This window comes from Phycodurus eques, chromosome 16, assembly GCF_024500275.1.
Source record: "Phycodurus eques isolate BA_2022a chromosome 16, UOR_Pequ_1.1, whole genome shotgun sequence".
NCBI lineage: Eukaryota > Metazoa > Chordata > Actinopteri > Syngnathiformes > Syngnathidae > Phycodurus > Phycodurus eques.
The window spans coordinates 401,146-426,934 of record NC_084540.1 but is presented as its reverse complement, the minus strand read 5'-3'; the positions used below and the strand labels follow the sequence as shown (position 1 = coordinate 426,934).

At 43.5% G+C, this 25,789-nt stretch overlaps 3 protein-coding genes across 6 annotated transcripts; 1 reads left to right on the top strand and 2 right to left on the bottom strand.

Moving 5' to 3' along the window:
- Window positions 1–85: 85 nt before the first annotated feature.
- tmem205 (transmembrane protein 205) lies at window positions 86–4,681 on the bottom strand. Of its 4 annotated transcripts, none has more exons than XM_061700031.1 (5): window positions 2,977–4,681; window positions 2,624–2,699; window positions 2,374–2,480; window positions 2,125–2,288; window positions 86–1,248 (listed from the first exon to the last, which is right to left on the bottom strand). In XM_061700031.1, the coding sequence occupies exons 3-5, from the start codon at window positions 2,471–2,473 to the stop codon at window positions 946–948; spliced, it is 567 nt and encodes a 188-aa protein (XP_061556015.1). In that variant the 5' UTR covers window positions 2,474–2,480; window positions 2,624–2,699; window positions 2,977–4,681; the 3' UTR covers window positions 86–945. The 4 variants fall into 4 exon arrangements, with proteins under 4 accessions (XP_061556015.1, XP_061556014.1, XP_061556013.1 ...); XM_061700030.1 differs by lacking the exon at window positions 2,624–2,699 and having other exon boundaries at window positions 2,977–3,939; window positions 4,431–4,678; XM_061700029.1 differs by lacking the exon at window positions 2,624–2,699 and having other exon boundaries at window positions 2,977–4,678.
- On the top strand, window positions 3,915–8,901 carry elof1 (elongation factor 1). The gene is made up of 4 exons (XM_061700033.1): window positions 3,915–4,080; window positions 5,354–5,479; window positions 5,550–5,620; window positions 6,397–8,901. The coding sequence occupies exons 2-4, from the start codon at window positions 5,364–5,366 to the stop codon at window positions 6,459–6,461; spliced, it is 252 nt and encodes an 83-aa protein (XP_061556017.1). The 5' UTR covers window positions 3,915–4,080; window positions 5,354–5,363; the 3' UTR covers window positions 6,462–8,901.
- cnn1b (calponin 1, basic, smooth muscle, b) lies at window positions 8,596–25,568 on the bottom strand. The gene is made up of 7 exons (XM_061700028.1): window positions 25,320–25,568; window positions 18,041–18,162; window positions 15,646–15,712; window positions 14,283–14,420; window positions 12,525–12,641; window positions 11,579–11,725; window positions 8,596–10,253 (listed from the first exon to the last, which is right to left on the bottom strand). Exons 1-7 carry the CDS (start codon window positions 25,377–25,379, stop codon window positions 10,011–10,013), a joined length of 894 nt encoding a protein of 297 aa, XP_061556012.1. The 5' UTR covers window positions 25,380–25,568; the 3' UTR covers window positions 8,596–10,010.
- Window positions 25,569–25,789: the final 221 nt, after the last annotated feature.

The following is a 25,789-nucleotide window of genomic DNA, read 5'->3' as shown; positions in this document are numbered from 1 at the left end:
TTTCCCGGAAGGAAAAATAGTCGACTCTTGTCTTTCCACTAAAGAAAGCGCTTTACTTAAACAAAATGAAACAACTAATCAAATGCATAGTTTGAGCACACAGTGCCGTTTTATTTGTTAGAAGCAAAAACCGTACAAACCTATGATACACAAAGCTCATGAATCACTGAAGATCACAGCATTTGAACAATTCCTCGTGAATGCAAATTACATACTGTTATGCCTTCTAGCTGGCGAAATCAAATCCAAACTATCAAACTGTGCGCTTAAGTCGAATGTCGATTCAAAGTACGGTTCCTGATTTTCGACCTGATCTCTCCAAACGTCACTTAAAGTGGAAACGCAGCTGTTTTCAAACAAGGTCAATCATTTTCTGCTGCTTTGGTCTAGTAATTGTTAAACGTGTTCAGCCCTCGCCCCCTTCTGGAGACGTGGCCCAGGCATGTCTCGAGGACATCCATCCATCCATCCATCCATTTCCTAGAACGCTTTTCAACGTCAAGCTGACTTTGGGCGGGAGGCCGAGTACACCCTTGGACTGTGGTCAGCAGCCAATCCCAAAGAACGTTTTACACTCACGCCTATAGACAATTTAGTGTCCCCGACGAACTTAGAATATTCGTCTTTTTGGTATGTACCCGGAGAGAAACCATGCAAGCACAAGGAGATGATGCAAACTCCACAGAGGAAGGAACGAGCCGAGATTCAAACCCAGACCCTCAGAACTAGGAACAGATGGGATAACCACATGGACCTATTCCACCGTACTGCCTGGGTTGGGCACATTAACAGTCATTGCAACGATGATAAAACATGTTAAGCTCTTGTCAGATTGCACGATTACAAAGGGTTAGGGTTGGGGTCATTGACAAAGGGTAAAAGAAAAGACTGGTCACAAAAACGACAAATCAAACCACCCAATGAAAGCTTGACACCTCAGCATGTCTAAATTGTAGATAGATTTAGAGCGGTGTAGATCAAATTAGTTGTGGTGCAGATGACTCCTATCAGGTTGCAGAGGTTGGACAACCCGTGGCAGCGGCCAAACTTGCTCTTGTAGGCTCTATACTTGGGGTCTTGCTCTTGGAGCTTGGCATAACCTTCCTTTTCGGCGCCCAGTCCAACCCGGTTGCCGAGACCGTGCTCCTTCTCCACCTCCCTCATCAGGAACATAATCTCAGTCGCTGCCGGACCAAACCGCTGAGCGTTTAGACCCGCCATCAGCAACGCCACAAAATACAGAGCCATCTGCAAAAGAACAGAATCCAAGACAACATCACGAACATGTGCCAGCGTCGTAACATATAGCGATCGGATCGGCGACCACTGACACGTGAGCGCCAATACGAGAGCTGGAGCAAATATAACTTCTTTACATAGAGTATTGATTGATACTGTCGTAGCGGTAACCATTTTGGAAAAAAGAAAGAAAGAAAGAAATATGACTGCGGTTATCAAGTGGCGCCGCCCGGGGCCGGAATTAGTTTGTAAGCCCCGAAAACCGAGTATCAGCGGGGTGTGGGGCAAAGTTGTGGATGCCCCATTGCAACCCCCCACCCACCCGTTGCACACCGCTGCCGCCGACGTAGCTGAATTAAGGAACTAAATACTCAACACTGCCAATCTAGACCACAACTACGCCTGCAATCGTAAAAAAAATATATGAAGAGCCATGTTCTAATGCATTTAAATCCATTTTCATTATTCTGAGAAAAATTACTCAGCAGTGCAAATTTTAGAAACATTTACATATTCATTGTATCCTGTAAAAACATGTTAAACAACAGATAGTGGGAATTGATTTTTTTTTTTTTTTTTTAATTATTATTATTACTTTTGCGTTCATCTCATTTTGGAAAGAAAGATTTTCGTTTATAAAAACCGGGCATTGTTATTTTATAAAGCAACAATTTGGATGAGACTCTCCAATGGTGACGTTGCGGTCGGTTGATGTAAAAGGCTAAGGAGATTCCGTGGTAGACAAAGCAGGAAAGAAAAAAGAAGCAGAACGGGACAGGATGTCGACAAAAGAACAGCTACAAGTAGTAAGTGTGCGCGTGTTCTCTTTGTGTGCGGCGCAGATTTCGTTGCTTTTAAAAGCGGAGTGCTGCTGCTAGGCTTGACCTGCGCCGTTTCGTGCGTGTCCGGCAGCTCTCTCAGGTGATGCGCGGCATAAACGGCCAAACTGACAAAATGGCTTCCCAACAGACAGCAGAAATAAACCGGGAAGAGTTTACTCTGCACCCGACCGAAGGTGTGCCGAGTCACCTGCCGCACCAAAGCAAAACCTGCAGACACCAGAAGTAAAATATCAGGAGAAGGCGGGTGCGCTCAGCTTGTCAACTTCTGCGAATCAAATTGTCTGCCTCTCACCTGCAATGAAGGAGACCCAGACCTGCATGCCCCAGGAGAAGGAGAGGACCAGGAGGTGCAACACTTTCACCGAGTTGGAGGGATCCCCATCTGTTGCCATGGTGACACTACAACCCGCACAAAGACATACCAACTTTATTCTTCCGCAAGGGATGAAAGCACAAGGCCGAGATGGGGAAAATATGAAACATTGTATGTTTTTCTGTCCAGAAATCAAATTTAGTCATATGACAGGATTACAATTCCATACAGTTCGTAAAATGTCCCCTGGACAAATGCACGCAGACGTAGTCATTCGTTTGACGTCAAAGTCGTGATGCTCCGAGCTGAAAAACAGTTGCAATATTTCAGAAAGTGTTTATCTCGCAGCCTGCTGCTCGCAGATAAGGAAGAACGCCTGAAGTTGATCTACGACAGACTACGAAACACATTTTCGACGCAAGAAAAGGTTTGATCGGCGAACATTGAACCTGCACAGTGACATCGTTTCGATCACTTCGTTTAGGAGAAATGATCAGCACCAGATCACTTGATTTGTGTCATAAGCACAGTACGCATTATAATGATGACGAAGATTTATAGCGCGGAAAAGTCGGGACATACCTTATTGTCTGTCCAGCGTTATTTCGAGTTCAATACTGCACTTCCGAATGATCCCACTGCTGCCTTTGACTTCCTGTGTCGTCACAACCCCGCCCCCGAGCATCGACGCTGACCAATAGTACTCTTGGAAAAGGTTTCAACGGCGCCCTCACGCCTTTACGTTTGCCGAGCGACAATGTGGATTTTGCCTTTTTGGATGCAGCCTTCTGCATCACTTCATTTATCACCGTTTACGAGAGATGCCCTTAGTTACGAGGAAATACATATATGGCATGTACTTGAATTATATATTTGATATGAAAACACATTATATTTTGCACCTTTTAAGTGACTGATGTGTCATGTGTTGTTACGCTTTTTCGTCTCAATTATTGTTATCGATAGGACATTTGAACCATTGCCTCTTTGAAGCGTATAAGGTTCTTCGTCGGAATATGCCTGATTAGATTTTTGATTTTCAGTATTTTTCTTGGTACACATGGTAACATTCAAGAGAGGAACAGTGTGGAATTTAATTGTGTGTTTCACGTTTGTGTTTGAGACGTTTTTCGTGTGTGCAATATTCAACATTCACAATGTTTCCATCTTTATTGAACATATTAAATTTACAAACAAATATATATATGAGTGTATAAAATAGTACAAAAGAGGAGCCAGGGGGATTTTCAATAAAATATAAAAGAAATCAAGAACATACATTAATCAATTTTAGCAGATTTTCTCATTTTGGAGTTCAATATTGTACTCACGCATTGTCAGGTTCCCCCCAAATTTGATCTCATATCTCATATTCAAATTAGTAACAAAAACAGACAGCACAGTCATTAATTCATAGAACAGTATAAAAAGCATCCAAGGGGTTGTAAAATACAAATATTAAATGAGGAACATAAATGAACAGTTTTAATCAACACTCACCATCCTCAGGATTTGAGGTCGACGCGATGACGTCACTGCGGAAACCTAGCGCTCGGGGAAACATTTCGTAAAACCAAGTTCAAAGAATTTGTTGTTGTTGTGGCGGCTTTTACGAAATAGTCAGGTTACCAAAAAAATATCAGACCACCGAACAACATCTTTGAACGGGAAAAAACATATTCGAAGGTACGTTTTTTTTCTCATCGCATTTGGTAAACAATGTCGCTAACTAGCTCTCGCATAACGGGAGCTTTACTTGTCTCTCTTAGTGGCTTAATAAACCCATGTATGCATTTCTCTATTCTGCGCTTTTCTAAAAAAAAAAAAGTCATTATCATGCCAGCATAACAGGGGGAAGTGTTACATAGCACGGAGGTTAACGTAACGCCATTGTATTGTCTCCCGTATTACAACTCCGTATCATGCACCTTCGAAAATGTATTGGTTAATTGAATTGAATTAGTACAGCCTTTATTTATAATGCACTAAAGAAAGGACAAGCCAAACCTAAAAAAAAAAAAAAAAAAAAAAATCACCATTGTAGTGATGCTTCCATATTTGCAGTTGCTAGCCGTTGTTGGTCAGTTAGCTCGCTAAAGGCTAGCAATTTTATGACGTTAAATGCATGATTCGGGTTTCGGACCGTGTTTTCTTTTTCTTTTAAGGTCAACAAATAACATGCAGGCATCAATTCCCAAGGGACTAGTTAAGTAATATGTAACTATGTATGTATAGTACCATATGGTACAGTAAATACAGTACCGTCGTCATAGTGTTCGTCTCGCGATGTTATCCGACCTCGAACGAGTTTATCGGTCGGTGACGAAATGCGCATTTTGGATCCAGAGGTGAGAATTAGTCGCATCTGTGCCAGTCATAAGTTGGGCTCAAGTCTTCACCTTCAAATTTCAAGCAAGTCAAATTCAGTTCCTGCTCAATTTCAAGCAACTCAAGACGAGACATTAGCAATGCAACGCAACGCACCTTTATTTATATAGCGCATCTCAAACACAAGGTAACTCAATGTGCTTTACGTGATAAAAAGCATTGAAAAACAGCCTATAAACATGAGTTGGGTCAGAAGTCATACAATCTTGCTTGGTCACAGTATATGTTTACACATTAGCCACTTTGAACTCAAAAAAATTCACAAATACATTTGTAATGGTCCCAAACCAGTCTACTTATTTTCTGTTAGTGTACATTATTGTCTTCTAAATTAACATGAAGCTTAACTGAATTTTTGACCAGCTTTCAGTAATCTTAACTGTGAAGTTGACGTATTTACCTATCTCTCTGGGTTTTATAGCGATAGATGAAGTTAGCGCCTCAAAACTACAAGCAAACTTCAACACAATACCTTTTCTGACTGGAGTAAACATTGAGGTTTGTTTTTGTTTGGAAAGGTAGTGAATGTGAAATGTTGTGCCTCATTTTCGGTTTGCTTTCTCAACTGTAGGACAACAAAAATGGGGCGCAGAAAATCCAAGAGAAAGCCCCCCCCCAAGAAAAAAATGACCGGCAACTTGGACACCCAGTTCACGTGCCCGTTTTGTAACCACGAAAAGTCGTGCGATGTGAAAATGTGAGTTCTGCTCAGAATGCCTCGAAAGCACAACGTAAAGCACGTGTCCACAAATACTATTTCTTTCCAGGGAGCGAACACGGAACACAGGAATTATATCATGCAGCGTTTGCTTGGAGGAGTTCCAGACTCCTATAACCTGTATCTTTTATTTTGAAATGCTGTTTTCCAGACTTCCAGGTCAAATGTATGTCAAGAACTTCCTTTGGGTCATTTTGTAGTACTTATACCAAAGTACAGCACAGTGAACTCCTGTTATTCACTGTGAATAGGGACTGAGCCCGTGAATAGCGAAAATCTGTGAGTAGTTGATGCCCCCCTTAAAAGATTTACAATTGCCTATAGATGCCACAAGATGGCTGCGAAGCAATACTTTGGTCGAAATGAAACTCCTTAACACCCTTCAACATAATTCCTTTGCACCAAGATGCTACAATATTGTGTCATAGCAATACTTTTGTATCAATGAAACTCTTCAACACACTTCATCGTAGTTCATTGGGACCAAATTGCGAATATGCAGGGCTTCACTGTAGTTGCAGAAAAATGGGGAAGATTCTTTTGACAGTTCTACATGAACATGAAGCTAAGTTTGGTATGCCTTTTGCTGCAAGTAAACACACCGCTTTTACAAATAATTGCCATTGGGACAAAAGTGACGCGCACGCTGGTCTGATCGCCAGTCAAAACAGCCATTCACACTTATAATCGCACCGAAGAACAATTTATGGTATCGTCAATGAAACTAAAATGCATGTTTTTAGAAGGTGGGAGGAAGCTGGAGGACTCGGACAAAAGCAAGCAAGGGGAGAACGTGCAAACTTTCCACAGAAGGTCCTTAAGCTGAACCGTACTTGGGGTTGGATTTATTGTTGTCTCCCTGGTATTTGCAAATTTCCTTAGGTGTTTTTCAACAGATCTGTCAGAACCAGTGGATGTTTACAGTGACTGGATCGATGCATGCGAAGCAGCCAATCAGTGATCATTTCCTCTCCAATCAACTGGTACAACAACAAGTTCTTGTTTTGTTAGCACCGTCGATACACAGTATTTACCTAAACGCCACATTGAGCGCTGATTCCTATGTCAACTGTGCCACCATATCGGATGTGGCAAAATGGTTTTTGCTTGGAGATGGAGCAATCGTTTGACATTCAAAGTCAGCGCTCATGGGATTACCTTTCACAGGTGAGACTGAACAAGGACCTTTCATTGTATTTGGCCATTTTCAGGGGCTATGTCTTTTAAGGACATGCATATCCACAGTAAGTGCAAAATAGAAACTTAAATTAGCTGCTAATTTAATAGTCACCCGGTAGCTTGCCATAAGAAGCTGAAAACCCAAAGAATGAATCGACAGTATATGAGGTTAACATTAGTGTGCACAAACAATGAGCAACCCCTCTCCAACTATTAGCATGTATCAAATTAGCTTGTAGGCTGCATCTCACTAAAGAAGTGACTTTCAGCTTTTCCCTGTCAGGCGCCGATTTGTTTGTCTGATGTAGGGTTACGGTTAGTTTTTTTTTATTTTTTTATCCGGGCTTTAATAAACCCATTTGCACGTGGAATCAAGAACAGTGCGCAGAGAGCTTCGTGGAATGGGTTTCCATGGCCGATCAGCTGCATCCAAGCCACGCATCACCAAGTGCAAAGCAAAGCGTCGGATGCAGCGGTGTACAGCGCTCAAGAGGAAGGGAGACGCGTTCTCCGGAGTGACGAATGATGCTTCTCCATCTGGCAGTCTGATGGATGGGTCTGGGTTCGGCAGTGAAAGGAAGCGAATGCTTCGGCGTACCAAGGGATTTTGTACAATTCCATGCTTCCAACTTTGTGGTAACAGTTTGGAAGTGGCCCTTTCCTCTTCCAACATGACTGTGTTAAAGCGACTTAGCTGAGTTTTTCTGATTTCCCCCCACAGCCCTAGTATAAGCTCAACAGAGTAAGAATGCTTGTACACATTTATTAGTGACTGAAGCTCAATGACAGTAAAGCATAAGCGCAGATAAATAAATGCCTAATGGCCACACTTGAACACAAATACCATGCTTGCCAGCAGAATGATTGCACACAAAATGTCAATGAATAGAAACATTTTCAAAGTATTTTCTAAAATCCCAAACCTCTGATTTCAGCCTCTCCAGTGTGAATACTGTACTGACCGATTTCCTTTCGTCCTCCATGAAAGCAGACAAATTGTCTGATGGGGTCTTGCTCAAGGACAGTAGCCAGAAAGCAGACGACAATCTGTCCAACAACCAGTTGCTATTTTTACTTTTGACATTTGTCCCCAGTGGGTATCGAACTCCGGCTCCAAAGTTCAAGTTCTTTCTGATGAGGTAGTGGAGTAAACATTCATACTCATCAGATAAAAAGTTACGTACGTTTTTTTGGGGTGTCTAATCTATCCGTTTCCCAAATACATTTGTGCGCGTGTGGACGGGTAAACGGGAGGCATTAACTTCAAGCACTCTGTAGTCCATTTGCGTAATTGCATTCGTTTACAGGGCAGAACTTCCACATCAAATATGGCAGACAGACTGACATAACGCAACAATGCGCCTATGTATACAGTATCCTGTATATCTATGGTTAGCACTATGAAATATTTTCTTGAAATATGTAATGTGTTGTTTCATTGAACCTCATTTAGACTTCTAAACCCTTAATATTTACTACATCCATGTATTAAACCCAGCATTATGCAAGTATGTGTTGGGATTTGTTCTCTCTTAGGACCAAATAGCCATGAAACATGATATTTCCGTCACTGTTCTTATACGTTATATACTCACCACTGGTATTAGTTCTCATTAGTATGTGATCTTTTTCAGTGTTGATTTTAATCCTATCATTGATACAAACGCTACTGTGTAATACATGCCAATGTCTTAAGGTCAAGTGTGTACAGACAGGCAAGTGATGAGTGAAGGGGGGCGGGGGGAATGATTTATATATATATATATATATATATATAAAATGATCGGTGTGCAGATCTGGTATTGTCTGTGTACCGCACCAGTTCGAGATTTGAATTCTTTTTCGAATCACATCTTTCCCATTTATATTTTGCATGCATTTTAAGATCATTACAGCAAATCAGAATTTTTGTTTTCAAGTGATTTTTATTGCACAAATGTCATGTTTAGTGAAAGCCAGTATATAAGAAAGACAATATTGTTGAAACACAGCCTACTCATGAAAGGTGACATTTTACCATTGACTCAACATTTTTATATATTTTAGATTACACAGATTCATAAATTCACTGTAAAAATGCTAATCTTCATTGCTCGCATTCATTTTATTCAATTAAAGGAATGTTCAAAGATTTGACTGACAACTCGGCACACGCTTTTTGTCTTGTGTGAAACTTTCAAAACACTAGATGGTGTCCTACTCCAAGCTGCAAGGCTACCAATTTTTAGCACAGTGACTGTAAATCTCAACAATACAAATCTAAAATATGTACTCCAACACTGGTGGGACTGCTGCCCATAGATTGTGCACATATTTGTGGTTTCTTAACATATACGTATCCAGCAGCAGCCTGTGGCACTAATAGCAACATTTACATTCAAGACATTTGGTGAGGTACAGCAATACGATATGCTATCTTAAAAAAAAAAACTAACAAAAAAAACAAAGATTAGCGTGCATACTTAACATTATCAATTTGTTTTCTGCACACGTAAGCAAAGGCAGATAAAGAGCAATTGGAGCAACAGCATCAAGCTGGGAGGAATTCACAAACAAAAACGTTATATGGAGTCGGATTACGTGACCTTATTTCAATTTTCAACGCTGTCCAATATACTCTTGTTGCCATGCCATATAACCATATTCCATGTCTTGGCCCTCTCTATAGTTTTCATTATACGTAGCAGCCAAAGTTTGAGGTAACATTCTCTGCAAACTGGGATAGCCTTTACCTGGAATCATTGGTAATTTGATGGGCGGATGACGATATAAATCAATGTAGGTGCTCACAAGAAAATGTCCATATACTGTAAATCTATTAGTCCTGCATCTTCCGTTCTTGTCAGTCATGGGCAGAAGTGGGGGGGGGGGATTCCTTGGGCCTGTGAAGATTCAATGTGGACATAGATCGCACTCCAAAAGGTCAGTAGCACCAACATGGTAACTTGTCCATAGCAGAAACTGTCAAATTCTGTGTTGTCTGGGTGTCTGATTACAAAGTAGGAATATAATGTTCTTTAAAATGATGTATAAATAGCACAGATATTAAATATCAACCTCTTGAGTGTCTGGGTCTATAGCAGTGACTAAATACATTTAGGATGGAATAAAGTTGGCCACAACATGAAAGTTGTTATGTTAAGTAAACACTATCGTTTTACTCATGGAAAGAAACATTTCCCAAGAGTAAAAATGTTGAGAAAAAGACATCAAATTGGTGTTTAAATAACAGTCTGGGAGAGGGAGTTGCTCATCACAAAGTCATGATTGGTTGTCTAAAATTTAGCAAAGACGACGTGGGAGGGGGGCTTTGAGGCTGCCTGTGGGTTTCTTAGTCAGAGTACTGGTTGTAGCCATCAAACTCAGCCTCACTCCCGTTGTTGCAGGCCTCGGTCGGGTTGGCGCAGTACTTGTTGTCATAGACCTGGCGGGGGAGGCCGTAGGTGGTCATGCCCTGCTGGGAGGCCACTTTGTTGGTGCCCATCTGCAGCGATATAGTGGTGGTGTCACAGTTCTCCAGATCCAGCTTCTTGTCAAAGATGTGCCTCCTTGTTCCTGGTGCCGTCATACCAGACTGGAGAGAGAAATTGCAAAAACTAATATTACTATGGCTAAATATGTTTCGGGGTGCTATAGAAATAAACGTCAATATTTATGTTGTGCGCAACTGAAGTACGTCGTGGGGAACGTCATCTAAATGCTTCAACACATCAAATTTGATCGAGCACCTGAAGAATATACACGAGGAGCATGCCGCGTTCAAGCAACGAAGCGTCGGGGGGGGGGGGGGGGAGGAAAAGCCAAACGGACGCAAACTCTGGACAACACCAGTCCATATAGTGAGAAAGTTAGAGTAAGCATGTCATTAACTGTATCTATGAAAGTCATTTAATTACAGTTAAGTTGGCACCCATTATTTCTGTCATGTTGTAATGTTGATCTGACCTAAACTTATGTCAGTGGCCAATCCTTGAACGCCCCCTAGTGGTCATCGATGCTGTAACTTTTGTCGAAAATGCTCGAGAATAATTTTGAGCTGGGATGGGCTCCATCCAGCACGCCCGCAAAATGGATGAATGGATGGATACAGTACACAAGTATATACAATAAATGAACAAGTCATGTAAGTGCTCCATCTTGTGATCGGTTATCGTTTTTTTTAAATGTTTTTTTATTAAACTTTCTGATCGGTGATCGGCCCCAAAAAAATCCTGATCGTGTAAAGCCTAATATTAACAATGGTCAACTCATTTTTAGACTTATAACAGTTGAGATTTTTAGAATGTTATTTAAAGTTTTAGCAAAGTCCGTATTGTTGCTCCTCGGGTTTCGTGATTAATCCCAAAAAATATGACTAATGCAACGGAGAAACGAACTTTAAACATCACTTTTACCTTTCTTGAAGACTCTTTATGGCATATGAAAGATAGCAAAGAGAGGAAAGGCAGAAGGCGAGGTTGTTGTTGTTTGAAAGGGGAATCCGCCGTTTTCATACTTTCCTAGGAGTTCTTTCTTGAATTCTATGGTGTTTCTCGTCATCGTTATTAAATCACTTGGAACTTTCTTTGGTCCCATGGCGGCTTACTGAACAGTTGCTCCATAAAAAAAGCACATAAAAACTTTCAAAATATCGATTGCGTATGATGGGGCTGATGAAAGGAAACGTTGCGCATGCGCAGGAGGTTCTCTATGAGGGGCCAGATTCCAGGAAAACGAGTGTCAGAGTCGCGCGGTCAAGTTTGGTACAGTCCATTGTCCATTTTCAACTGGACCAACAGAGCGGCTGTACGAAGATGGTGACAAAATTCCGGCAAAATAAATTGTATCGAACTAAAACGAGGGCATTCGAAAACCAAGGTTCAACCGTACTTTTATTTCCATTATTTCTACTCTCCTCACCTGGTTGGCTCCTTTGTTGGTCCCCATCTGTAGACTGATGGTCGACTGGTCCATTGGGTTGTCCATGCCCATCCTCGAGTCATAGAGATGGCGTCTTGTGCCATAAGAAGTCATACCTTTTTGACTGGCGAGCTTATTGGTGCCCATCTAAGAGATGATGTAAAACAGGTTGTTGTGACTATTGTCTCAAAGTTTAATTTCCCTCTTTCCACAAATCTGTGTTAAATTTGAGTTTGCTGTGTATTTGAATTATTATTATTAAACAGACTCTCATCCAAATTATTGTTATACTGAAAACCAACAACAAACATGTTTAAAGATGTTTGACATGCATTGTCTAAATCGGGGGTCCCCAACCACAGGGCCGCAGGCCATTTGGTAGCCTATTGGGCAGGCACAGAGAGACGGAACAAAACAATATTTTGTTGTTTCAAAAGCGGGGAATAGGCCAAATAATGAGACAGAAGAAGCGCTTAAAACCTCCAAGAAAAATAATGCTGTATTTAAGAAAAAAAATACGGCAGTACGGCTTTATTGCTACTTGACTCGCATGCATCCAAATCGCTCTGCGTAGTTTGTCACGACAGGCACGCAAATGAGGCAGTGAAGCCATCAAAGCTGTTTCGGTACATGGAGCCCAAGCACCTGGCATCAAAAGACAAGCCTTTGGAGTTTTCAGAAAGAAAAAAAGATGACCCCAGGATGGGATCGTTGAAGGGAAACAAGCGCACGGCTTCGGCTACTTACAACAACTACATTCTGCATAATTGTGAGCTGTAAATGAAATCATTTGTTTGCTTTCTGTGAAACCAGTCCATGGTATACAGAAGGTTGGGGACCGCTACTTTAGGTGATAGGTCAGATTAACTCCTGTGTAAGTAGTATGAAGGGCGAATGTGAGCATTCTGTCCAAAGGTGGGAGGATGCCGTTGCCGCCGCCGCTGACCTGTAAGCCGATGATGTTGCGTCCCTCCCTGAGCTTCTCTGGAGCGAAGCGACGCTGCTGCTTCTCAGCATACTTCACTCCAATGTCATACTTGGAGTGAAACCCTTTCGACTTGGCCTGAGGAAAAATGACAGGAGTCATAAAATTTTGTAAAAAAGTTTGTGTTTACTGTATTAGGTTGTGTATTTTTTATTTCAGTTATTGTACCATAGTCTTGATTTAATGTAGGTATGGAATATTATAGAAGAGCTGCACTTCATGTCAAGGGACAGTTTAGTTTCTACTTTTTTCAAAGTGACTCCACAAAAACAGAACATAATTAATAATCATCATAAAGGGATGACTGCAGGGCTGCTGCGCAAAAACATTTTGAGTCTAATACAGTGTCATACCCCAAAATTGCAAGTGGCGGTCTTCCACGAAGTTTGAATTGAGGCAATTTTTCTTGGTTTGCTGAAGACGTTTCACCTTCAATCCAAAAGGCTTCTTCAGTTCTACATTGTTGTGCGGCGTCTCCCTAAGTATGCCTCTGACGGGCGCGCCCCCTGGGGATGGTCACAACAGTGTGTTGGCGTTTTTGCCAGACATGCCTGGTGTAAGACCGTCCGGCATACCAACCAGCGGCAAAACCGCTCGTACTCCTCTTCCCGTGGACTGAGACAGTCTTCGCAATGACATTGCATGAGCAGATAATAGGCGACGCCTCAAACCTCCTCTGTTTAGAGACAGCTTTTGTAGTTTGACATGAATGGCTTCTTTCAATCCAGCGGTTCTACCTATCAAGAATTTGGACACGGTTGTCCCCTCTTTTTGAGATGCAAATGAACTACCGATTCTGGACCTGGCTGATGTTGTACCATGCGCTTGTGTAAAGGGCTGCTTGGTCTCTCCAATGTACAAGTCATTGCACTCTTCACGACACTAAGATACGCAAGTATGCCATGTCAGTTTCTCTGACAAACCGGCCACGTAAAGGACTACCACTTTCCGCCTTCTGTTCCTATCTTCAGGCTCTCGGGTATAGTGTCCCTTCTTCTCCTGGCAGTTTTGAAAAAGAATACCCACAGTTAGTAAAAGCTTCCTGATGAGTCTGCTCCTTCTGTCTTCCGCTGTCAGTGGTAGAGATCTTCTCTGCTCTGCCCTCGAGAGGTTCTCTGAAGGATTTTCTCCAAACATACTGGAACACACCGATGAATTTCAAACACACCAATACCCTCCGACAAAATCAGGTTCACTAAGGACAAAGTCCAGATAAGCAAATTTAGCGATGTTTAGACCAAGAGACCGGGGAGCCTTTACAAAAGCCAAAAACATTGGCGAGCAGTTCTTCAGGTCGACAGTCAGTATTTTATTTATTTATTTATTTTTAAAAAAAAATTTTAAACAGAGGACGAGGTTTGAGGCATCGACTATATCTGCTTATAATGACGTCCTAACATTCCCCTCCCCCCAAAGATTGTCTCATTAAATGGAAAGCGTGGCCCTAATGAAGGGCAACAACACCACCCCCATCAGAGGCAGAAATAGCAAAACTCCACACCTACAAATGAACTGAGAAAGCCTTTTGGATTAAAGTTGAAACATCATTAACAAAGCGGAAAGTTCCAGTTGCATTGATCTAACTTTTGCGGATTACTATCACCTGGAAGACCGAGAATCCACACAGGTAAGTCGCCGTCTTACGATGGGTTTCTTTTAGGAAGAATAAAACGGCAACAAAATCCAAAAGAGTACGGTATTTGTAATGTTTATCCTCACCATTCCGGCCAGAGCGATGAGAGTGGACTGGACCTGAGTATGGTTGACATTCTCAAACAAGTCGTTGGCCTCAAAGATGTCATGAGGTCTCAGGCCATACTCGGTGATTGCACGGACAAAATTTCCAATGTTTTCCAACTGAGGAAGACAGCAGAATAGAATTACTTGAGAAACACACCTATGCTTTACATATTCATAATGAATTCAATCGTCTGGGGAAAACCGAAGTTGTAACGTTTAATTCATGTAATTACTGGCCATTATAGGGAATATTTATTCTATTCAATAGTCATGTTTTTTTTCCCGCATGTCATTCAGTGAAATATCTTGATTAAAATACTACAGTATTCACACATAAACCAATGTAAATGGAAATGACATTCCCATGTAAAGTGTCCAACGTATATAAGGTATGATCTCATCCATCCACGCATGCATTCATTTTCTATTCCGCTTTCGGGTCACGCGTAACGAGAGTCTATGCCAGCGGCCATTGCGTGAGAGGCGGGGAACACCTGCTGGTGGGAGCGGAATAAGGAGTTCCACGGGAAACTTACACGAGCATGGGGAGAACATGCAAACTTCACACACAGATGCTCCAACGGAGATTTGAACCTTCTCCTGACTACGAGAAGGATGCGCTAACCACTTCAATATCATATTTTCTCGTTGGCCTGTCCCTTTAAGGGTCGACACAGCGAGTCGTGGCTTGATTTGTTTGGCATCTTAGGACGACCAGCGGCTGGGTATTGGGGTGCTGCCTGTGAATCAAACCGGTGCCACCTGCACGAAAAGCAGCAGCATGTAACACTACTTCTTCTATGAGTGCACCGTGCTGCCTATATGTTACTATGACAATAAACACATTCATTTGCCACCCCATTCATAATCGAGTGGATTGGTATTTGTCTTAGTTACTAAATATTCGGCTTACGGCAATGAACAGTGAGAGTGTATTTTTCTGAGATCTAGGCATGATTGTAGCACGACTATAAAGCCTCCATCAATTTCCTACCACCTCATTATTCAGGTTTGTGGGTGAGCTGGAGGGTATCCGAGCCGACTTTGGGTGCAGAGCGGGGAAACCCTTGGTACTGGTTGCCACGCAATCGCAGGGGACATGTTTACAAACCGCCACACTAATGGACAATTTGGTCTTCAACTCAACTAACGTGTGTGTTTGTAAGTTGAAGGAAGCTTTCGTGCAGGACATGCTCCGAAAATGCCAGCATGAGGAAACAAGCTGAACTTGGTACGGCATCCAATATGCGCTGCCCTGTATGATAATGTTAATTTACTAGACTGACATCTCGGTTCCCACGCCATAGACGAGAGAACACATGACAACTCGGTCTGACATTACCTGGTGCCAGTTTTGACTGGAGTGGTTGATCTTTTTCACAGAGCCTGGCTGGAGAACATTAATGAGTCTACAAAGAAGCAGAACAAAATCTTCAATTCAAATCACAGACACCACAGCCACATACTTCTGTTTGAGAACAGGATCAAGCACTCAGTCTTTACAAATACTGGATGATAATATTCCGTTTTGACTGACGCGGTTCACGATTGTGGTTGTAATTTGCAACTAACCTATTTTTCTCTGTGTTGCAGGTAGGTTCTTCTGTCTTCGTAAAGGACAGGCAAAATAATCCTTCATCGTAGAATACAGTACTTTGAATTTCCTTGTGTGCAATGGTTTCCAATGTTTTGGAAGCTTTTAAATATTTATGTTGTATTTTTCCCACTATCGTGAAATTCCAGTATGGTTCCCGTACGATTGAAATTAAACAATCATTCCCTAACTGTGTCATACTGCAAGGTGCATTTAAATAGAAAGAGCAAATATTACAAACAGCTCCAAGTATGATGCTTTACAGTTCTACAACGCTGTACACCACACACACAATAAACATATTGTTCGCTAAAATACCACTCTGACAGTGTCAATTAAAAATGAGCGCTAGTACATGGAGGTGGGGCTCGAAGGCGTGCGCCCGGCGGGCACAGCCCGAAAGGGTAACCGTGGGTCCCCTTTCCCGTGGGCTCACCACGTGTGGGAAGGGGCATAGGGGTCGGGTGCAGTGCGAGCCGGGCGGTGGCCGAAGGAGGGGACCTTGGCGATCTACTGGCTCTAGGGACGTGGAATGTCACCTCTCTGGCAGGGAAGCTGCAGAGTCTGGGGTCTCTGAGCCGGGCTGTCCTATCTCTGGGGTTGAGGTCACCCAGGAGGTTAAAGGCCCCGGGGGTGGATGAGATTCGCCCGGAGTTCCTAAAGGCTCTGGATGTTGTGGGGCTGTCCTGGTTGACACGCCTCTGCGACATCACGTGGACATCGGGGACAGTGCCTCTGGATTGCCAGACTGGGGTGGCTTCAGGGTGGCCACAGGGGGAATCACACTCCTCAGCCTCTCTGGTAAGGTCTATTCAGGGGTGCTGGAGAGGAGGGTCCGTCGGGAAGTCGAATCTCAGATTCAGGAGGAGCAGTGTGGTTTTCGTCCTGGGTGTGGAACAGTGGAGCAGCTCTTCACCCTCGCCAGGGTCCTCGAGGGTGCATTAGAGTTGGCCCAACCAGTCTACATGTGTTTTGTGGACTTGGAGAAGGCGTTCGACCGTGTCCCTCGTGGAGTCCTGAGGGGGATGCTTCGGGAGCATGGGGTAGAGAACCCCCTGATACGAGCTGTTCGGTCCCTGTACGACCGGTGTCAGAGTTCGGTCCGCATTGTCGGCAGTAAGTCGGACGTGTTTCCGGTGAGGGATGGACTCCGCCGAGGCTGCCCTTTGTCACCGATTCTGTTCATAACTTTTACGGACTGAATTTCTAGGCGCAGCCGAGGCGTAGAGGGGGTCCGGTTCGGTGGCCTCAGTATTGCATCTCTGCTTTTTACAGACGACGTGGTTCTGTTGGCTTCGTCGAGCCGTGATCTCCAAATCTCACTGGAGCGGTTCACAGCAGCGTGTGAAGCGGCTGGGATGAGAATCGCACCTCTAAATCTGAGACCATGGTCCTCAGTCAGAAAAGGGTGACGTGCCCTCTCCAGGTCGGGGATGAGATCCTTCCCCAAGCGGAGGAGTTCCAATATCTTGGGGTCACGTTCACGAGTGAGGGAAGAACGGAACGGGAGATCGACAGGCGGACCGGTGCGGCGTCTGCCGTGATGCGGACTTTGTATCGGTCCGTTGTGGTGAAGAAGGAGCTAAACCGAAAGGGGAAGCTCTCGATTTACCGGTCGATCTACGCTCCTACCCTCACCTATGGTCAAGAGCTGTGGGTCGTGACCGAAAGAACGAGATCCCGGACACGAGCGGCCGAAATGAGTTTACTCCGCAGGGTGTCCGGGCTGCTCCTCCGCATTGAGAAGAGCCAGATGAGGTGGCTCGGCATCCGTTTAGGACGGCTCCTGGACGCCTCCGGAGGTGAGGTGTTCCGGGCACGTCCCACCGGGAGGAGACCCCGGGGATGCCCCAGGAAACGCTGGAGAGACCACGTCTCTCGGCTTGCCCGGGAACGCCTCGGGATCCCCTCGGAAGAGCTAGAGGAAGTGGCTGGGGAGAGGGAAGTCCGGGCGTCCCTGCTAAAGCTACTGCCCCCGCGACCAGACCTCGGATAAGCGGAAGAAAATGGATGGACGGCATTAGTACATCATTGTAAGGCAGAACTTTTGAAACAGCTCTTCTACTGTATTGCATTTAATTGGATTATGGAGATGTGCTTAATGAATCCTATTCATGTTTGTGCAAGTAGAAAGCTCACTTACTCGCACAGCACAACTCCATCTTTCAAACTCTCCATGAAGTTTTCTCCAATCTTCTTGCTGGTCACGTCCTGAATCCATAGCCTTAGCGCTTCCTCCATGTGAGGGTCATACTTCCCTGCCAACTAAGGACAGATTAGTGGTTAAAGGTCATCTGATTGGACATAATTAAACTTCACCTAAATTCCAAGTACCAAGCAGATTTATTCATGTAGCCATTGAAATCCATCCGTCCATCCATTTTCTATAACGCTTAACATCATTAGGGTCGTGGGTGTGCGGGAGAACTATTGTAGCTGATTTCGGGCAAGAGGCGGAGTACACCTGAACTGGTCGCCGGTCGCCAGCCAATCGCAGGTCACATACAAAAAGCACTCATACGCACGTTCACACCCAAGGACAATTTCGAGGCTTCACTAGTTGCACGCTTTGGGAATGTGGGAGAATCCGAGAAAACCCACGCAGGCACAGGGTGAACATGCAAATTCCACAAAGGAAGGCCGGAGCGCGGATACAAAACCACAACCTCTGAACTACGAGGTAATCGTGCTAACCAGTCGGCCACCGTGACTTCTGTACTGAAATAATTTTGTAATAATGACATTTTTCAAGGGTGTTAAAACCATTGTAGAGCCTTTAAAAAGTGGAGCCATGGGTCTCTTTACCATTCAAATGTATTTATTCACAACAGTTTCAAGTATTTTTGGAGCATAACGCTCCATAACGAATTCCATGTCCTTTGGGTGTCCTTGGAATAACTGCAGTGATATAAATGAACTGGAATGTAACAGAGTTTACATTAAACAAACAATGAAGACAGAACAACAGATGTTATTGTACTTGGAGACAAGACAACAATCCTCTCTTTAAAATACACGCACAGCAAATGACGAACCTTATAAACGCACTCTCATTAATGTATGTCGACATGAGCGGAAGACGAGCGTGAAAAGGTCTGTGGACCCTTGTTTACTTTTGTCCCCTTTTCCCTTTTTATCTATGTCACAGATAAGGATTGACGGTCTAAGATCAGCAGCCAACACAAGCAACATTTCCAAGCCGGAGGGATGCGGATGGCGGAGCTTCCACTTGATCACACCAAACTTGGGAGAAACCGCTTTCCCAGACGCTCCGCCACCCTCCCCCTCCCCATTCCCACTGACTAACCTACTCTCCCTCACGGACTGGCCAAGCTCATATTTCTCACTCCCCCTCTCTCTCTCTCTCTCTCAGTCTGGCCTTTCGAGAATATTCCCTTTTACAGTGAACGGCATTCAGCCTGATAAAGACAAGCCGACGCGGACGGACGGGTCCTGCTTCCAGCCGAGGTGCCCGAGTTGGATGGTTTTACTTCCTTGTGGAGTCCGAACTGATTTGACTTCAGATTAAGTGGGTCAATAAAACAGAAAAAAAGATAAATACCATATCACATGAAGAACCTACAACATGGACCTCATCAGAATCAGAATCATCTTTATTTGCAAAAAACACACAAGGAATTTGTCTCCGGTAGTTGGAGCCGCTCTAGTACGACAACAGACGTACTAGAGCGGCCTCAATTGGCAGAGAACACTTTGGAGACAGAAAGACCTTGAGAAAAACAGTCACTGAGCAATAAAGGGTTGCTACTTATCTGGTAATGCCGGTACAAATTTCTTTTTGAAAATTGTGCAAATACACGCACTTAGAGCAGTTCGAATGACTAATCTCGCAATAGTCCGGTGCAATGACCACCGTGCAAAGGGCGCCGAGACGTCAAGGAGCGGATGCGGTGTAAAGTGACGAGTAGCGCGAAGATCTGGGACAATGTTGATTGTGCAAATGTTGCAGATACTCCTCAGTCAGTGTGCAAATGGGGCAGATGCTAATCTGGCATGAGTGGCCAGTATTGGTCAACAACAGATATGCAAATAGTGCAGCGTGGCGAGACGACTCATGTATTCAACTTGCAAATACGGTCTACTTCCTTGGACTATTAGGAAAAACATGTCAAAGTCCAACAAATCAAAAATCCAATTTGAAAAGTATCTATTAAATATAATAATAATTAATAATATATTCTTTAACCAGGATCCCTCGCCGTATCATGTGGCCAAAGGTACAACTTGGGTCGGTTTTGCGCCCGTCGGTGCCAAAAATCCTCGTTAGGTGGGATCAGCTAGCGCTCTTCTAGCGAGCTAGCCAGCGAGCTGTCGCCCTGTGCCACACTGTATTGGATCACCTTTCTCCCAGTCATTCCGCAGTGTCCCCCTCCAGCAATGGCTCCTTTACGGCTTTGGTTGGCACTTCCACGAATATCTGCGCAGCTCCCCGGACTTGGCCGTCTATCGGACGCCTGATTCCGCAGAGATCATCATCTCGGTGGAGGGTTATGGACTTCATTGCTTTCTCCACTTCGGCCAATTGCCTAGTGCGCATAGGCGCAGAAACTATGCGCGGTAAGCAGTAGAGGTGCTGACGGTGATATCGCCCAGATCAAAAACCCCTGACCCTGGCCTGAACACAAAAACAGCGACTAGGGTGGGAGTTATTTTTTATTTTTTTATTTTTTTTAAAGCAGCAAATAACTGAACATGGGTCACTTTTATCCAGCAGCAACCGGACAGCATGCAGAGCCCAGGTGAGCAACAGGTTGCTAAGGGGCTAACATAGTAGCAAGGATTAAGAGTGAATGTTTGACACGCCAGTTGAAGTTCACTGTAAAACTAAACTCGCATCACAAAAAAAATGACACTTATTGAATGGTCAAATACATCACAGACATTGTTTCTCCGTTTTTGTTTGCAAAAATCGCTAGCTCTAAACTAACACACAATGAATGAAAAACACCGTTGACGAGCTCACGAAAATTGGCATTGGACTCGCGGCGCTCTCTCTCAAAATAAATTATACTTTTAGACAAACGCTGTATAACCACACACAAACAGGCAATATAATAATACTCTCTGGCATGTATTATCTCAGTGAAAAATAAATTATAGCAACAACATTCAATCATGACTTCAATTTTCTTTGTTACTGCAAGTCTACATCTCATTTGCGTCTACGACACTGCCCCTCAGAGGCCAAAGAGGTGCACAGCAGGAACAGCGATTGTCTAGGAAACCAAACGGCAGTCGCATCAAGAAGTTCAAACGTGTATTGTCGCACATATGGAGAAAGCAAATGATGTGGGGGAAAAACAACAACACTGAATTAAACTTTCATTGTTATTTTGCACTTTCAAAGTGTGATTTGTATGTTTCTCCAAAACCTGAAGCATTAATGGTGCCTTCGCAGACGTGTAAGTTCCCCATGTCATTGGCACTAACACAGCCCCACACCATCACAGATGCTGGCGTTTGGACTTTCCGTCCACAACGGTCCGGACGGTTCTTTTCCTCTTTGGGCCGGAGGACACGACGTCCACCATTTCCAAACACAATTTTAATTTGCGGACTCGTCGGACCACGGAACACTTTTCCACTTGGCGTCGGTCCATCTTAGATGAGCTCGGGCCCGGAGAAGCCGGCGGCAGTTTCTGGGCGTTCAATTCAATTTCAGTGCATGATCTGTCTTTTTTGGGTTTTGTTTCGATTTACTTTTCAGCAATACTGATATCTTGTGATAGTTCTGGTCAGTTTAATCGTGATGTCAAATTTTCATAGTTTCATCTCTGTCCCAAACTTTCACGAAGACAACACATTTCAAGGAGGGCAGGCACGGTGGCCGAGTGGTCAGCATGTCTGCCTCGCAGTTCTGGGGTTTGAATCTTGGCTCTGGCCTTCCCGTGTGGAGTTTGCGTGTTCGCCCCGTGATTGCACGGCTTTTCTCCAGGTACTCTGGTTTCCTCCCGCATTCCAAAACAATTCCCGTTAGGTTCTTTGAAGACTCTTAATTCTCCATATGCGTGAATGTGAGTGTGAATGGGTGTTTGTCTACCTGTGCGATTGGCTGCTAGCTAGTCCAGGGTGTACCCAAAGTCATCTGGGATAGACTCCAGTTCAACCGTGACCCTGAGGACAATTGCTCTAGAAAATGTGTAGGCGGATGGGCTTTCCAAGCAACCTTACAAAACTAGGTCTGTTTTCTATCAATTATGGACAAATTCCTACTACTTTGCTTTATAAACATGCTCATTAAGCACATACTTCCTTCAAAGCCAAACAACAACAAATCTGATTTTACCATCATCGAGAGCTCTGACTCAAGTTAAAAGAGTAATCGTTTAAATGGGAGAATCTCAGAATGTTTTGAATGACGCTAGTTAGTATCGAGTCGAAAAATGTCACCCGGAGGAACTGCCACAGCAGACGTCTTCACGAAATAGTTTAATTTCTTGCGGATGACATCATGTCATTCTTCTTCTGATCGCAAACTAGTTCAGAAAGAATGAACAGCACCGATGCACATTGTGCCTGAATGCCTTCAAGATGTGATGAATCAAGAATCAATTGATGTCCGGGTGAGCGGGCTGTAACATGAAAGACCAATCAAACGCACCTGAACATTAAAGTGGTTTGGCGTTCTCAAATTCACCTATTGACAGATTTTTGGGGGAGGAAACCATCGTCAGTTATTCGCTAAAAAATTCAACTCTCCCCTGCTTTTGCGCACAGGCCAAAGCAACAAAAGTATGACTTTGGCCCAACCTTGTCGCCTCTGGATGCCAAAGAACTATGCTGACGTGAGGTGACGAGCTTCATTTAAAGGAAAGTAGTGCTTTGCTGCCATCTTTTGGCTTCTTGGCGCAAAGGACTTACGGAGTTTTAGTAGGAAAAAAAGTTGTTCTTTGCCAACAACTTGTGGCAATAAGACTTTTTGGATGGGCATGAATTACTTGAGGGTTTTTGGTTTTCACGGTAGGGCTCAGTCTCTATCCCCCAGCGGTAAGCGAGCAAGCGAGCAAGCAGTCCAATAGACAAGAACTGCGAATGTGAATGAAAACAGTGTAATATTGCACAAAGCGACTTTGTAGCACCTGATTTCCATTTTGTGTGTGCAATTTTTCCATCTCTGTTCACTTTTTTGCGCAAGTCTTTCATAATGGTTTCTGCGATAATATACGAAAGAGATATTGGTGAAAACAATGACAGAACTTAGTCCTCATCAAAGGCTACGTTGCACAGCACGTTGAACTGTTGTATTATTAACAACAGTTCCTTCTTTTATTACCAATATGACAAGTAACTATGCTAAACCTCACCTACAACTTAGTTAAAGTTGAAAAGTTTCAGCATGGGAACTGTTAATTCTATTTCCATCAATTGTTCTAGAGCGCGACAACATTCGGGATCGAACGACGCGCAAGTTCCGAGGCTCGGCTGGATTTCTTTGACGGATCCGTGTGCGAGCCGCCGGCGCTACTTTGCCTCGACCGGACAAGCTCGCGCCCCCGCCGTGTTGTGTCAGGACGGTGTTTGGTCATTCTTGTCTTCCGTGGATACCGCAATGACTAAGCACACTTGCTCAAGCTCCAAGCGAGGGCCCTGGTCACTCCTTAAAAGGCCATTTGTTTACGACTGATGTACCTGTCATAAATATGCGCGCTCCTCCCTGACATCACCACGCCGGAACGTACCATCTGGCTGTCGGAGGAGCATTCAGTCAACACAACAAATAACTCTGACATGGCGGCAAAGTAGCCATGATCCTGTATCTGAATTCCAACAAAGAAAACAATATGGAGCTTACGATGTGCACATGAGGACAACGATGAGGGGATGGTTGTGGGAATAACTACAGTCTGACCTTCTGCACACTGAATTTGAGCTGCTCTGATTCATCACAACGTACAATAGCCAACTGAGAGGGGAAACAAAGCAACCTGCTGTATCATCAAATCCTGCTTATTGGAAGCTGATGACACTAAATGCTTGGAATATTCTTTATAATGTACACAAACTTTTCTGTTGTAGGTTTGGTGTTGATGGAAGGCTTCCAAATGCTCATCCAATTTTTCTTTTTTAAATCTTATTGCAATATTGAACAATTTGAGTGTTTATATTTTTAAGCCCATCCGCAATGTAAGTTCTAAGTACCTATTTTAGTAAATTACACAAAAAGAAAGGTTTGGATATTTTGTTGACATTTCCCTTCACGGATAATACAAGAATTGTGATGACTAAATTGCATGTGGAAGAGTCTGAAAGGATTCACACCCTGGCCAGATTTCGAGTGAACTGTTATTTGTTGAATTGGTATCTGCGCTGAAAAATATTTGCGGTTTTTATTGCCTTTTAAGTTGGAAAACTTATTCACATGCCATACCCCATCTTTTGTCAAAAGAATCCTGGTAACTTCTAGTATAATCTCGGGAATTTCTAATCAACATTTAGAACGTTAGCTATCCCTCTGTTGAAAAAGTGTAAGGATAATTTTGGACAGGGAACGTCTATTTGTCAAACTAGCAACTGCCTTAGCAATGACTTCAAGCGCACGACTTTGCAAGCAAATACGATGGTCAATAAATAAAAGGATCAGATTTAAAGTTTCTCATCTGAAAACTCATGCATGCCCATTACTCTTCGATGATACTTTAATTATATTGCCCCTTCATGTCATATGCGGCGATTTCCCTTCAGCTAAGCACCTTAAATGAAGATGGATCATTTGGTTTGGATCCAAATTAGGAGATCTGCGCTGCAATATTCCTGCTCTTTTGCGGTTGTTACCGTATGCAAAAGTTTTCATACATTGTTCACAAACTACGATGATTGTATTTTTTCCAGAGTTATGATTGGTGTAGCAAATGTGCCTTGTTTTATCTGTGATCCAATTAATTTATTTGGGTTTAGGCCTGGTTTCAGTTATTGTTTCCAAGATATGTTTTTAAATGCTGCGAGCTATTTTATTGATCATGAAGCAGGCACATCATTTCTTGTCAAATGGCGTTTTAGTTCATGTTTGTTGTAATAAATTCACATGTGTTGTGTTGAGTTTTTTTTTTTTTGGGATACTTTCAACTTCATCACAATCATGGTTCTCACGATGGGGGGGGGGGGTTGCAAACAAAAGGCAGGACTGTTCCGACAGAACGGTTTCCTGAAACCTGCAACTACTTACCATGTACCTGGAAATATAAAATATGCAGCAGCCACAGAAAGTTTTGACAACTACTTATTGAATAGCCCGAGCAAACGTATCCCGACTTTTGACAGATTCCGTACTCTGTAGCACAAAGTCAACTAAAGCACCTTTGGGTCAAAGAAGAAACGGACCGGTCGAGGAAACCCGCTTCCCCAACCCTCGGTGTCCAAATACATTTGGTAGAGTAGACTTCGTTTTAATCGCAGCAACTGACCTTACTCTTGACCTCGGCAGAAAGTCCAAACGCCGGTCCACTCCTGAAATGTTGTGACATGGTGCCGGTGAGTCTATATACAATGAGAGGAGGGGAGAGCTTTAAAAATGGACGACCGGGTCACAGTTGGGAGTCCAAGGCGAGGGAAGCACACGGGAAAGTCCCCGACAAATCCGCTAGTATTTTAGTTTATTCGGAGCCGTCCCGTTTGGACCAGGTGCTGAATTCAGTGTGCAAGCAACTTTCCGACACTTTTTAGAATGTGTTTTAAACGCTTCCCAACTGCGTCGCCTGTGATTGGCCCACTCCCTGGTCCAATCACGACGCAGCTTCCTCGTCGAGGCCAGTGATGTCATCGCTTTGGTATTAGGTCCAATCAGTCACTTTTTCCACCTCCAGGCTGCTCAGGGATGCTTTGCACTGACTTTGGTAAAGTTATGTCACTATTCTCTTACGTGATTTAGAATAAA

What these genes read in the sequence shown, in the direction of transcription:
- tmem205 (XM_061700031.1), bottom strand. Translation starts at nt 2,473, where the DNA reads ATGGCAACAGATGGGGATCCCTCCAACTCGGTGAAAGTGTTGCACCTC. An exon ending in CTGGGTCTCCTTCATTGCAG is followed by an intron (nt 2,289 to 2,373) that starts GTGAGAGGCAGA and finishes TGGTGTCTGCAG; the next exon opens with GTTTTGCTTTGGTGCGGCAG. An exon ending in ACACGCACGAAACGGCGCAG is followed by an intron (nt 1,249 to 2,124) that starts GTCAAGCCTAGC and finishes GTTCTTTTGCAG; the next exon opens with ATGGCTCTGTATTTTGTGGC.
- elof1 (XM_061700033.1), top strand. Translation starts at nt 5,364, where the DNA reads ATGGGGCGCAGAAAATCCAAGAGAAAGCCCCCCCCCAAGAAAAAAATG. An exon ending in AAGTCGTGCGATGTGAAAAT is followed by an intron (nt 5,480 to 5,549) that starts GTGAGTTCTGCT and finishes ATTTCTTTCCAG; the next exon opens with GGAGCGAACACGGAACACAG. An exon ending in GTTCCAGACTCCTATAACCT is followed by an intron (nt 5,621 to 6,396) that starts GTATCTTTTATT and finishes GTTTTTCAACAG; the next exon opens with ATCTGTCAGAACCAGTGGAT.
- cnn1b (XM_061700028.1), bottom strand. Translation starts at nt 25,379, where the DNA reads ATGTCACAACATTTCAGGAGTGGACCGGCGTTTGGACTTTCTGCCGAG. An exon ending in GATGGAGTTGTGCTGTGCGA is followed by an intron (nt 15,713 to 18,040) that starts GTAAGTGAGCTT and finishes GCTTCTTTGTAG; the next exon opens with ACTCATTAATGTTCTCCAGC. An exon ending in GCAACATCATCGGCTTACAG is followed by an intron (nt 11,726 to 12,524) that starts GTCAGCGGCGGC and finishes ATCATCTCTTAG; the next exon opens with ATGGGCACCAATAAGCTCGC.